The 12256-nt window shown below is 37.6% G+C and overlaps 2 protein-coding genes across 6 annotated transcripts in view; one reads left to right on the top strand and one right to left on the bottom strand.

Annotated features, from left to right (window-relative positions):
• Smurf2 (SMAD specific E3 ubiquitin protein ligase 2) overlaps nucleotides 1-3423 on the top strand; it is a 109082-nt gene extending 105659 nt beyond the window's left edge. For all 3 annotated transcript variants that reach the window (XM_046427736.2, XM_058573715.1, XM_058573714.1), the window contains one exon: nucleotides 18-3423. In XM_046427736.2, the coding sequence (XP_046283692.1) occupies nucleotides 18-117 (100 nt within the window). In that variant the 3' untranslated portion in view covers nucleotides 118-3423. The remainder of the gene's footprint in view (nucleotides 1-17) is intronic.
• A 2626-nt stretch (nucleotides 3424-6049) lies between these two features.
• The window catches only part of Cep95 (centrosomal protein 95), a 28437-nt gene continuing 22230 nt past the window's right edge, over nucleotides 6050-12256 (bottom strand). For 2 of the 3 annotated variants that reach the window (XM_046427737.2, XM_046427739.2), the window contains 8 exons: nucleotides 11288-11383; nucleotides 10335-10464; nucleotides 9441-9610; nucleotides 9266-9340; nucleotides 8392-8544; nucleotides 7021-7167; nucleotides 6662-6733; nucleotides 6050-6388 (listed from right to left, as the gene is read on the bottom strand). In XM_046427737.2, the coding sequence (XP_046283693.1) occupies nucleotides 6212-6388; nucleotides 6662-6733; nucleotides 7021-7167; nucleotides 8392-8544; nucleotides 9266-9340; nucleotides 9441-9610; nucleotides 10335-10464; nucleotides 11288-11383 (1020 nt within the window). In that variant the 3' untranslated portion in view covers nucleotides 6050-6211. The remainder of the gene's footprint in view (nucleotides 6389-6661; nucleotides 6734-7020; nucleotides 7168-8391; nucleotides 8545-9265; nucleotides 9341-9440; nucleotides 9611-10334; nucleotides 10465-11287; nucleotides 11384-12256) is intronic. The other variant, XM_046427738.2, reaches the window with a different exon arrangement.

The raw sequence follows: 12256 nt of genomic DNA on the forward strand, positions 1-12256 counted from the left end.
GATTTACTTATTCACAGCTTCAATCGAATAGACATTCCGCCCTATGAAAGCTATGAAAAGCTCTATGAAAAGCTGCTAACAGCCATTGAAGAAACATGTGGATTTGCTGTGGAATGATGAACTTCAAGGACTTACCCAGACTCTATTTATACCCCTGACTGACAGCCTCCCTTCAGCAGAGTTTAAAGAATGCTGAAATACAGGAAAACGCCCTACCCCCCTTTTAAATTTTAGGACACTGTGAGGGGAAAGGACAATTTTGAAATTCCTTTTCAAGGAAAAAAAAAGTCTTTATGCTTTGCCATGAGGACACATTCAGCTGCTATTAAAATTAATATCTTGAACCTTACAGAATGCTGACTTTTCCTGCATTTCCAGAGTTAGGCAGTATTCTACACTTAAAGACTACTACTATTTTTATAAAAGGTAATCTATTCAGAACGCTTCACAGATTTCATGTTTTTCATACATCAAGACAACTTCAGCAGTCGGTACAAGTCACATTTCATTTTGATTGAATACATGATTTTGAACAGCTCGTGTACTTGCTCTTTGTAAAAATAAATAAATAAAGTTATTTTGAATTATTCTACCTTTGTAAACAATTGGCTAAAAAAATCATTATCTTTGAGAAATTAAGCCATTTACATGTTTAATCATGTTTTTCTATAGAGCATTATATTTTGCATTATGTGGTTCAACCTAGCCTATGTGGGTTGTTTTTATATTTTTCAAGCATGGATTTCCTGGAAATACAGCTGTATAATTTTGGTTATCAAATTCATAATACAACCATTTAGTCTAAACTTAGTAGTTTATTTCTTATCTAAGATATGTTCAAGAGTTCCTGTTTTTAAGAAGACTTTTTTAAAAAAAAAAAAAAAACTGATGTTTTTATCTTGAATCAATATGATCAGGAGTTTTTGGAATTACTTTTCACCTTAAATTGAAATAGTGCATTTTTATAGTTTCTCAGAGCATGTGGAAGGGATAGAATTTTCATTCTTTTGCTGGGTCAGCTTGTCTTTAGTATATATACTACTCTTATAAACCAAAGCCTCTAATAAGAGCACCTAATTTATATTTTAATTACAGTGTAAGTGTCTATCAAGTAAACCATGCTGGAGCTTTGTTTAGCTGCTCATAACTTCAACTAAAATTATCAAGAATGAAAATTTTCTTCTAAATATTATTTAGCAAGCTTTACTCTGTGGTACAAATCACTTTAAAATGGAAGAATTAATTTTGGAAGTAAAGGAATCCCAGTTCCCTAAGTGTTGAAAATTTGCATCTGACTTTCAAGGTGCGTGGCATGTCATTCAATCCAGAAGACAATCAAAACTCCGGGGTGAGAGATTGGAAAAATCTGAAATCACAGGTGGATTTTTAAATTCAGCCAACAAAAAATATATACCTTCTGTTTTTAAAAACATTGATGTGATATTTTGGACAACTTTTGGATTTTGCAGTTTAAATATCAAGTGAAAAGAACATTTATGTTCTGGTTCATGTGATATAGTAGGTTCCAGTCTGTGTTTTTGAAGCCAAAGGGTTCCTCAGAGGTGCCTGATGAGTGATGGTTTAGAAAGGGAGGGAAAGCCTAGCCTATCCTCATCCCTTCCCCCTTCACCCAAAGCAGCTTCTATTTTTTCTTTTATATATTGGAATTCTAAGTAAGCTTTCCTGGGGTGTGTTGGTATGGGGGGCGGGTAGGGAAATGAGTAGGATAAAACAAGTGGAGACTTTGCTGCTTTAAAAACAATTTTCTGAGTATTTTAATGTATTTTATTTGGCCAAATTTGACTGCTACAAAAGCTAGTCATAATAACTGTGCAGCAGTAATGTGCAGCTATGCCAACCTTTCTTCCCACTGTTTTTCCTACTGCATTCTTAGTACTGAAGAAAATCTTGAAATGTACAGAAATGCTATTTGATTATCAGTAATTTTTAGCTTTTGTGAAAGTACATTAGTTACAGGTCCATCTCTCTTTTCTATAAAGCACGAGTGCAGTTTGTAGTTGTGCCTACTCTTATAATATTTCAGTAAAAAGTAAATACACGATGAATACTTTCTAGAATTCATAACTGACAGGGATGCCGTAATAATAAAATTATATTAACAGTTTTCATGTACAGTATAAAGAAGGCAGATCTGGGCGCGTGGTGCTCACTTGTAATTCCAGTTACTTGGGAGGCTGAGGCAGGAAGATCACAAATTTGAGGTCAGCCTCAGCAAATTACTGAGACCCCCATATCAAAAATCAAAAGGGGATAGGGATCTAGCTTAGTAGTAGAGTACCCCTGGGCTCAATCCCCAGTACCACACATATACACAAATAAATAAATATGAATAAGTAAAAATTAAACAGGCAAATGTCATCTCTTTTTGAGTGCCTTTTAACTTTATAATAATGACTTAATAGAACTTAAAGAGAAAGAAATTATCCTACATAATATGTCTATGGTACCACCAACATAATAAATGAAAACATGATTTCGATTTCAATTTCAAAATTACATTAACTGATTACTTCCAAATGGGTGCTAATCAAACAAAAACACGCAGTGTGTCATTGAAACTTGGATTTGCACCTCATGTTTAATGTGAATATTTATTTCCACACATCCCTTTAACTGTTTTTCTTCCCTGTCCTTTCTCTAGCTATTATTTCGGATAATGTTAAGTGTCACCTTTCCATACTTTTGCCAGTTCCATCATGAATTCATTATTTTGAACAGTGATTACTTTGTAGAGCTTATATGTAGTACAGCGATGCATTTTGATTCAGAGGGCTTGTTTCTTGATGTAAAGAGTTTTTAAATAGTGCTGTGTATAGTGTACATTGTTTTGCACATAGTTTGTTGCCCTGAATGGGTTTATTTTTTTTATCAAGTCCTTTTTTCTTTCTTGTATTTACAATCCAGAGCACAAGTTTCTCCTCTTTTAAATACAATGTAATTTGCTTTATTTTACAACACTAAATCTGCTTTAAACTTCGGGTGCATTGGACTGATTGCACTGGCGGGAGTTAGAGATGGTTCCAGCCACCTCTGTGGTCTGGTAGAGCAGGTTCCTCTGCTTCTGTGTTTAAGCTGCAGCGTAGTCAACGGGTGCCATTTGTGGTATTTAACATTCTTACATTAGGATGATGATTGTACCAAATGCTGAGTTGTTTTATTTCTAGATGTAATTAGTTCACTTTATGTAATTTTCTTCCTTCTCTTGAACTGACTTTAAAAACAAAGTTTTATCATTTTCATTGTATTTGTATTTATTACAGAGTGTTTTAGCTTTGATATTCTTTGTATTTTCACTCAGTTACATGAGCTTTATCAATAACATCTACATAAATGGTTTTTTAAAATTAACTATGTATGTGCCCATGCCGAAGTTGAGCAATAAAATGAATGCTGTTTGCACTATCACAGCATCAAAGTTTTTAAAGAATATTGTGTGTAATGAATTGTCTTGAAAAAATCTGATTGGCTCTACAAAAGGTGATAATCATGAGTGATAAAATGAGAAGTTAATGCATGCCTTAGTTGTTCCTTTATCACATTAAGGAGCTTTATCATTACAGATCCTTTATCACATTGGAGAGTTCAGGACCCCTTCTCTTTCTCCAGTAGAGCAGGAAGGTGCATGTTTTCTCCTGCCATGGCAATTTGATGAATTGCCTGTGCCTGCTGAGGGCTGTGAGGTCTGTCTGGATTTAGCAGGGAAAAAGTGATATGGTCCTGAAACCAGTCTGTACCCAGGACTGTTGGGTCTGGAGGGCAGAGCTGTGGTAGGGACCTCAACATTTGCCAGTCCTGCCTTGGTGTTGCAATAAAATCCTCAAAATGAGCTGGGGATGTGGCTCAAGCGGTAGCTAAAATCCTCAAAATGAAAAGGAAAAGTCAGTTCTACTCTCCTTAAACGCCAAGAATTTTAAGGTATGTGATTTACAACTCCGTAAATGCTAGTGAATGAAAATCCAGCTAAAATACATAATGGGAAAAGAAATGCATGTGGTATATTTTTTTCATCTAGAAAACATAGTCTATTTGAGTCTATACAGCACAGGCTACAACAGAATGGACCACCTGGGGGACCTGTAAGTAGCAGCATGTATTAAGAGTTTTAAGAGTGGGAATGCTGTGCTTTTTTTTTTTTTTTTAGTTGTAGATGGACACAATATCTGCTTATTTTTATGTGATGTTGGGGATCAAACCCAGTGCCTCACATGTGCAAGGCAAGCGCTCTACCATTGAGCTACCGCCCCAGCCCCATGCTGTGCTTTTAAATATTCATTTGAAATTTATTATTTTCCTTTGTCTCATTGCCACATTAACTGCTTTTAGCTAAAATTTATAAGGTTTTAGTAAAGATTTTTGATAATTTAATAGTCTACAAATTAGCTGAAAGTTTGATTTAATGTTTGTTGGAAGTTTTTCTGCTGTGTGGTAACCGGAGAAGTTTCTCCCTTTGCTAATTATAATCAAGGTTAACTTTATTTCCCACTACATTTATTTGTACTTTCTATCCCAGATGTCTACAAGGACAAATGTAACTGGACGGGAGCCTAGCACCAGGATAGATGAGGCATTTATACAAAAGGGTTACCTCCCTGTGTTAGCAATCTTGGCAAACAAAAAATAGGTTAAACTTTATATGGGAGGTGTTGTTTGCAGTAGATGCGACTTCTTCATTCAGCAGATATTTACTGCTTTCCTCCTGTATATGAGGCTGTGTGTCATAGCTGTGGGTGGCTATTAGAAAACTCAATTTCCAGACCAATGCTTCAGCCTATGTCTCAGTGAAGGCCAAATTCAAACTGGCTCAAAAGTCAGTTCTCAGTCTGCATCCAGCAAAGGAATCAGTTCAGATGGGAGGAGCACATGATTAAGCCTTTTTTCAGGAAATTTGTTGAGATGTGGCTGAGAAAGCAATTGGTTTTGCTCCAGGAGCAAAAATGTCTCTGTCTGGTAGCTCAACTTTCTATCAGCTGCCATTCCAAGAGGGCAGCACTTGAGACCACAGTATTTGATCCAATCACTTACTTTACCCCAGGACAGTCAGATCTTACCCCTTCTTTGCCTCCTTGGGCATTGCTTCACTCACAAGCTCCTCCCCATGCCTTCCACGGGAACCTCTCTCCTCCCTGCATCCCTGCTGTGGTACCCTCTGCCCGCCACTTGCTTTGATTAGCAAGGCCCCCATATCCATAATTGCCCTGAAGCTTTCTACTCCTGGCCTTCTCTAAAGCCTCCTTGCTATGGAGGACACCATCCCTGCATGGGTTCTCTTGCCCCACATGCCCAAACCAGAGATTGGGTTGGTGTGCTCTTGTCCACTTTGAGTCCATGTGCAAACTGTCTGGCTTTATACCCTTTGCTGCTTCTCACTGCTGTCTTCTCCCACCCAATAGAAGCCATGATGCGGGGCTGGGGATGTGGCTCAAGCGGTAGTACGATCGCCTGGCATGCGTGTGGCCCGGGTTCGATCCTCAGCACCACATACGAACAAAGATGTTGTGTCTGCGGAGAACTAATAAATAAATAAATAAATAAATATTTAAAAAAAAAAAAAAAAAAGAAGCCATGATGCTTCTTTTATCTTCCAGTGTGTTGCAAGAATCCTGCACATACACTATAAAGGCTCAACTAGAAGGTCTACCTCTGACGACCAGCCTATATTCTAGCTTTTATCCAATTTGGGGGAGATGGGGGGAATCCTCTTGAGTGTGTGTGTTTATTGTTAGCGGCTGCTAAGTTTAGCACAAATCTGACTTATGAAGAATATGTACCTTCACTTCCCTTTTCTAGGTTGAAGTCAAATTCAAAAGCAAGCTGGGTGTGATAGTACATGCTTGTAATCCCAGAGACTCTGGAGGCTGAGGCAGGAGGATGCCAGGTTTGAAGCCAGCTCTAAGCAACTTAGTGACTTATTTGAGACCCTGTCTTCAAATAAAATAAAAAGGGCTGGGGATGCTCCTCGGGTGGTAAAGTGCCTCTAGGTTCAATCCTCAATATCCAAAAAGAATTAAAAAAAAAAAAGAAAAACCAGTAAGCTTTAAGAAAACATTTTTATTTAAAAAAATTATGAGTATTGGAATGAATACACAGATAAGGCATTTAAAAAAATTCTTCTGTTTCAGACTGTTTACTGGCTCAGTTCTAGCTCTGTCCTGGTAAAGGCCTCCAGAAACCTCACCTATGAAATCTGGCCTCATGAGAAGGGATTCCGACCATACTGAAGAGAAGCCAGCTGCAGCCGAGCTCTGAAGCGCTCAGCTTCCAGTTCCCGGAAGAAAGCATCATCGTCATTCTGCGTTATCATGTTCTGTAGTTGCTGAATTTCCTTCTCCATCTTAGATCTCAGCTCCCTCTTTACCTTATGTAATGTCTAAAAGAGAATTCATGTCATCCTTTTACTCCAAACATTTATCCAGCCCTTGTCTATTTTGAGTCTTTGCTCTACCTTCCAGTTCATCAAGCTCCTCCAATAAATTTATAATTTAGCAGCAGCTCTTACAGAGACCTGAATGAGTGAATTTAAACTCACAGGACAAATATCTTGGATGGTAAATGGATTATCTTATTAGTATTCTCTCCATTCCCTAAAAGGTACAATACTGTTTTCTAATTTCTAGAAAATTTCTATCCTGTTAATTATTACCTGAGCCTGGAATTTCTCTCGGGCTTTGAGTTCCTGACGTTCCTGTGATATGGCTTCTGCCAGCAATGAAAACTGTTTATAGGGAAGAAAAAGAAATATTAATGTTTTCAGTCCAAATGTAAAAATTCTTACACTAATGTTCACAAGCTTAAAATCTTTTCTTAGAAATGAAAAAAGCAATACAATATACTACAACCAAGCACTAGCTTATTTTATCTTAAATTTGTCTTGGAAATAAGAGTCATTGTAATCTATACAGTCCTGCAAAGTTCTGAGTTAACAAACAGAGGTTTATTGTCTGTATACTAAGCCAATTTTGACACAGGTGGTCAAGATCCAACACATTCTAATAAGCCCACCTGGTCCTTATAGTAGTTCTCCATCGAGTCCAGTTCATTCTGATGCTGTCTCTTTTCTTCGTCTCTTTTTTCTTTGGCATAGTTTCTCAGGTCTTGTAATCTTTGTTTCTGAATTTGTAAACCTTCCTCAAACAGCTTCTTAAATATCTGTCATTTAATGACAAAGATAAATTTAAGCTGAACTTCATGATCGTTTTGCCCAATACCAATAGTATTTTTTTTTTACAGATTCTTAAAAACGGCAGGCTTTATTAGTATATTATTCATGTATCATAAACTAACCTTCTTAAAAATGTATACTTCGGTAGCTTTGAATAATTCAGAATTGTGCCATCGTTACCACTAATTTCAGAACATTTTTGCTCCAAAAAGAAACCCCATGTCTGTTGGCAGTCACTCCCTATATCCCCCTCCTTTTAGCTAGCACCATTAATCTACTTTCTATATATGGATTTGCCTGTTCTGGACACTTCTTTCACTTAGCATGTTTCCAAGTTTTATCTACATTACAGTATATATCAGTACTTCATTCCTTTTTATTGTTAAATATTCTACGTGAATTTATATTTTAATTTTATTTACATTTAATTATTATTTTGTTCATCCATACTAGTTGTTTCCCCCTTTTGACATTGGAAATAATGCTGCTATGAATATGTGTGTACATCCATACCTAAGGATAAAATTACTGGGTAACATTAACTCTTTATGGTCCTCTGGAGGAACTGCTAAGTTGTTTTCCCAAGCAGTACACCACTTTACAACCTCATTATCCCTGCTTGGGAGTTCCAGCTTCTCATCCTTAACTGACTTTTGTCTTTTGTATTCCCATTCTTGTGCATGTCAGTGATATATTGTAGTTTTCATGTGTATTTGATTAATAATGTTCAGCATTTTCTTACTTATCACAGAGATCCTTTACTGCTCGCTTCCAGAAACGAATTCTCAAGCAGCCATGTGTATAAGGCAGGAACTCCAGAGCAAAACATGCTGCACTTCTGTGCAACACTTACATGAGGTGGTTGGCATTTGGGGAGCCATGGAAAAGAAATCTGTTCAGCAGGTTTGATACGCTACTTATTCTTTTTTTTTTTTTCTTTTGGTACTAGGATTGAACCAGGGACATTTCACCACTGAGCTATATCCCCAGCCCTTTTTATTTTTCATTTTGAGACAGGGTCTTGCTAAAGTTGGCTTTGAACTTGTGATCTTCCTGCCTCTGCCTCCTGAGTCACTGGAATTATAGGCATGTGCCACTTGGCTCGGATTTCAGATTTAAACTGAGGCAAGACTTATGACAAAGAAAGTAGTCCTAAAATGTAAGACATAATTTACCTTCTTAACAGGGCTGGGCAGAAAGAACACACTTACCATTTCTTCCCGGGTTCTCATTCTCATCATTTTTGCGCGCAACTGAACTCTATAATCATCATAATATTTTCGGGCACGAATAATTTGCTGACGATTTTCTTTTATTTTTGATTGGGTCAACCTCTGTCTATAAATGCAGTCCTTGAAGTCTTGCTAGGAAAGGAGAAGAGGATGTAAGGATAAGAGGAAGGCATATACAAGCATCACATCTCCCCCACAGTCCCTGTTCAAGTACAAGATCTTCCCCTTTCTGGTTTATAAGATGTCTTTGAACAGAAAGGCAGCCATGCAGGGACAGTGGCCCTGCATCCTGCACAGAGTGTGAAAGACCATCAGTTCCCAGAAACCCTCATCCTTTGCAGCTTCATCACCTTGATCTGAAGAGCAGCACTGGCAAGTCCCGACAGTGCAGAGAGCAGCCAGGACCTGAGCACCTCCCAAATTTGAGGGTTTCATCTCCCCATTCTACTAGAGATCACTAAGTCACAGCCAATGCCTACTTAATAAGAACAAGAAAATGGCACTCTGAACTTTTAAGCTTGAGTTGTCAAGAATATTTAATTAGGACAATATCAAAACAATGAGGATGAAATGAGGTCCTGTATCCAAAGCCTCCAACTCAAATATTCAGATATTGTTTTCACCCATTCAGTGGTAGAGTGCCCCTGGGTTCAATTCCCAGCACTCGGGGGGTGGGAATTGTGTTTAGCATTTCTATAGCATTTGCCCCTAATCAATTTTGGATAAAGCCCTTGTTGCTTCTGCAGGCAAGTGTTAGAAGAATCTGTACTGCTCAGCTATACAGATAGAAACTAAGTTATACTTATTTCCTTTTAAGTTCAAAATTAGAATGCCCAACTTGTTCTTGACATACCAGTCTCTTGTTATGTTCATATTCTTTCTTGACAAGGGAAGTGAGGATTTCATGCCTTCTCAGGGCTTCTTCTATCTTTAAGGGAAATAACAAGGCAAGTTAACAATGATGTTCAAGTACAAAATCTTCCCCTTTCTGGTTTATATTCCTACACTTCAAACTGTTGGTAACTTACTTCATCCTGGAGTTTCTTCTTTGATCGACTGTCCCTGTGTGCCTCTTTATTGAGCTGTTCAACATGTGCAATTTGTTGTTTCCACATTTTGCTTAGTGTTGGGCCAGAAACATAGAGAAATGGAAACTGCTCCAGCATAAGGGGCAAGAGACTGTGTTCATTTACTTTCACTGTAAGGACAAATAAGATGCTCTTAATTTGGGAAACTTGCCAATAAGAACTCTTACCCCATCTTCCTGGTATGCCAAATCTTATCTAATTGATGTGGTGATGATCCTGAAAAAAGCCATTCTAAATGTACTCATCACTTTTGCATTCCTTCTTTGATCCGAGTAAGCCAGCTACCTGTTAGGGATGAAGATAAGCTCAACATTCTTACTGATGATATGCTAGGCCTGAAAGTGCATACTAACTGCTCGGCTGCCTCAGCACCTGTAGGTGGATGCTTCCTATGTGTTAAAAGATTCGTCAGCCCTCCTGGTAGGCATGTGCTTAGAAGAAAAACTGTTTAATGGCATGTAGCTGGAAGGCCAGCCATCTTTGGGGAATAGTTGAAAACAGAGGCTGGACAGGCCATCTGTTTGCCTTCGAGCATCCCTTGCATTCTACCAACTTCCCAGAAACAAAAACAAAAAAAGGCAACCAGAGTGAGGCTCAAGCTAGAGCTGTAAGTGGTAGCCCCAGCTTTCTCTTGGTGCAAATATATAGGCTTCCCTAAGGCAATTCTTTGGAGTTTTTAGCTCTCTTTACAGAAAACCAGCCATATGGCAGTGATAAAGAAGGAACTTTCTGCTGCTAACTGGTGGATGTTAGTTTGCAAAGCTATCCTTGGAATGCAGTGCATACTTTCAAAGTTGGCCAGTTTTTCATAAAGTACAATTCTGTGGTTCTTACTTGGAGCTGCTTTATTTGGCCTGTGGAAGCCACCTCTTGAACTCTGAGTTGTGGATTTTCTGGAGTAAATCTTCCAGGGCTGACTATGTTTGGGAGTTCTTGTATGAATGACTTCTCTGTATATTTTTCCCTTCAAAGCAGATATGGAACAGAATGGAAGTAAGTAAAACTCTTTCATACATCATCTTAAACATTTTATACTGACAAAATAGCTAACCAATCCCTTGACAAATCACCTTTCTTCTAAATCTCTAAAAATCTAACTAATGTTCATTTATTCTAAGGTAAAGACATCTTTTGGCCATTGGTGTCCCTTGGAATTTTTCAAGTTTTCAGTCACCTTGTCCCACACTCTAAATACACCTAGTATTAATGCTGTGATATGCTTGTTTCTTTCAGAACTTTTCCCACATAGATTAAAAAAATTCCCAAGCAACTATGCATTAGGTTTAGTTGTGACCACATTGTACTTCATAACCCATTTTGTTCAGTAACATTTAATAAAAGCATTTCCCCATGCTTTTATTTAGTTTCTATAGTCAAGCTTTTGAAAAGCATTAAACATGCTTTGGGTTTCTCATACTCAATATACCAACTTGGCTTCTGTCTTCTCTTATTCCCCGTTAACTTGATCAGCTTATGCAATTTTTTAACCCCCTGGTGAACTGGAAAGTAGAAACTCATAAAAACTGATACAAGTTTTAGGCAGAAGGGAAAACACTAGCTTTCTCTGGTATCATGTCTTGCTGTATCTTAGCAACCTGACTATAAGTAAGGAAAAAAATCCTACATTATGAAATTATGAAATGAAATCCTGTCTTTTCCTAAATAGCTATTGATTAAGGCCCTGTTGGGTCTTTTTTTTTTTTTTCCTTAAAAAAAAAAAAAAACAAACTCTGTACTTCCCACTGATCTGACCAAATGCATTTATTATAGTGGAGACTTTTACCCACTGTTTCCTCCTCCTCCTCCTCATTTATCCTTTGAGATCCAATACTGTCTTGAATTTTATTTCTTCTTAGCTCCCTTTCAAATGCTTCAGTTAATGCCTAAATGGGGAAAGGTTATATAATATTATAGTTGTTAAAAAACATACATGTGAGTGCTGGGGCTGTAGCTCAGTTGGTAGAGTGCTTGCCTCGAATGCACAAAGCCCTGAGTTCAATCCCCAGCACCACAAAAACAAACAAAACAAAACAAAACAAAAAAACTCACATATATATGTAGGGGAAAAATTCATCTAGGAACCTTTCAAGCCAAAAATATCAAGCTCATTCTCTTCCACCTTTTTATAAACAGTTCCTTTCAGGATCTATACACGTTGTTTTAAAAGATATGTAATTGGGACATAAAATGAAATTTTACATAATGCATTTTTTTCTCACAGGTTTTATAATTATTTTGATACTCCCCTAAATGGAAGTTACATGATGAATTACATACTGATTATAACTACTGTAAGAATTAATTTTAGTTTTCACTATTATAAATACTACAGCTGGGCACTGAGGCAAATGCCTGTATACCCAGCTACTCAGGAGGCTGAGGTAGAAGGAACCCAAGTTCAAGACCAGTCTAGGCAACTTATTGAGCCCCTCTCTCAAAACAAAAAATAAAAAGGGCTGGGAATGTGGTTCAGGGGTAGAGGGCTACTGGGTTCAGTCCCCAGTACCACAAAAAGAAAAGTTATTTAAGCTGGTTGTTGTGGTATATGCCTGTAATTCCAGCTACTCAGGAGGTTGAGACCAGGAGGACTGGGCAACTTAGTGAGACCCTGTCTCAAAATAAAATTAAAAAGGGCTCAGCAGTACAGCATTTCCCTCATTTATGTGAGGTCCTGGGTTTAATCACTAGTACTGCCAAAAAAAGAAAAGGGGGTGGGGAGATTATGAAACCTACTAAAGCAAACAACTAAGTGTCCT

This window comes from Marmota monax, unplaced genomic scaffold, assembly GCF_021218885.2.
Source record: "Marmota monax isolate L192 unplaced genomic scaffold, Marmota_monax_Labrador192_F-V1.1 WCK01_AAM20220418_F8-fsc00285, whole genome shotgun sequence".
NCBI classification, from domain to species: domain Eukaryota; kingdom Metazoa; phylum Chordata; class Mammalia; order Rodentia; family Sciuridae; genus Marmota; species Marmota monax.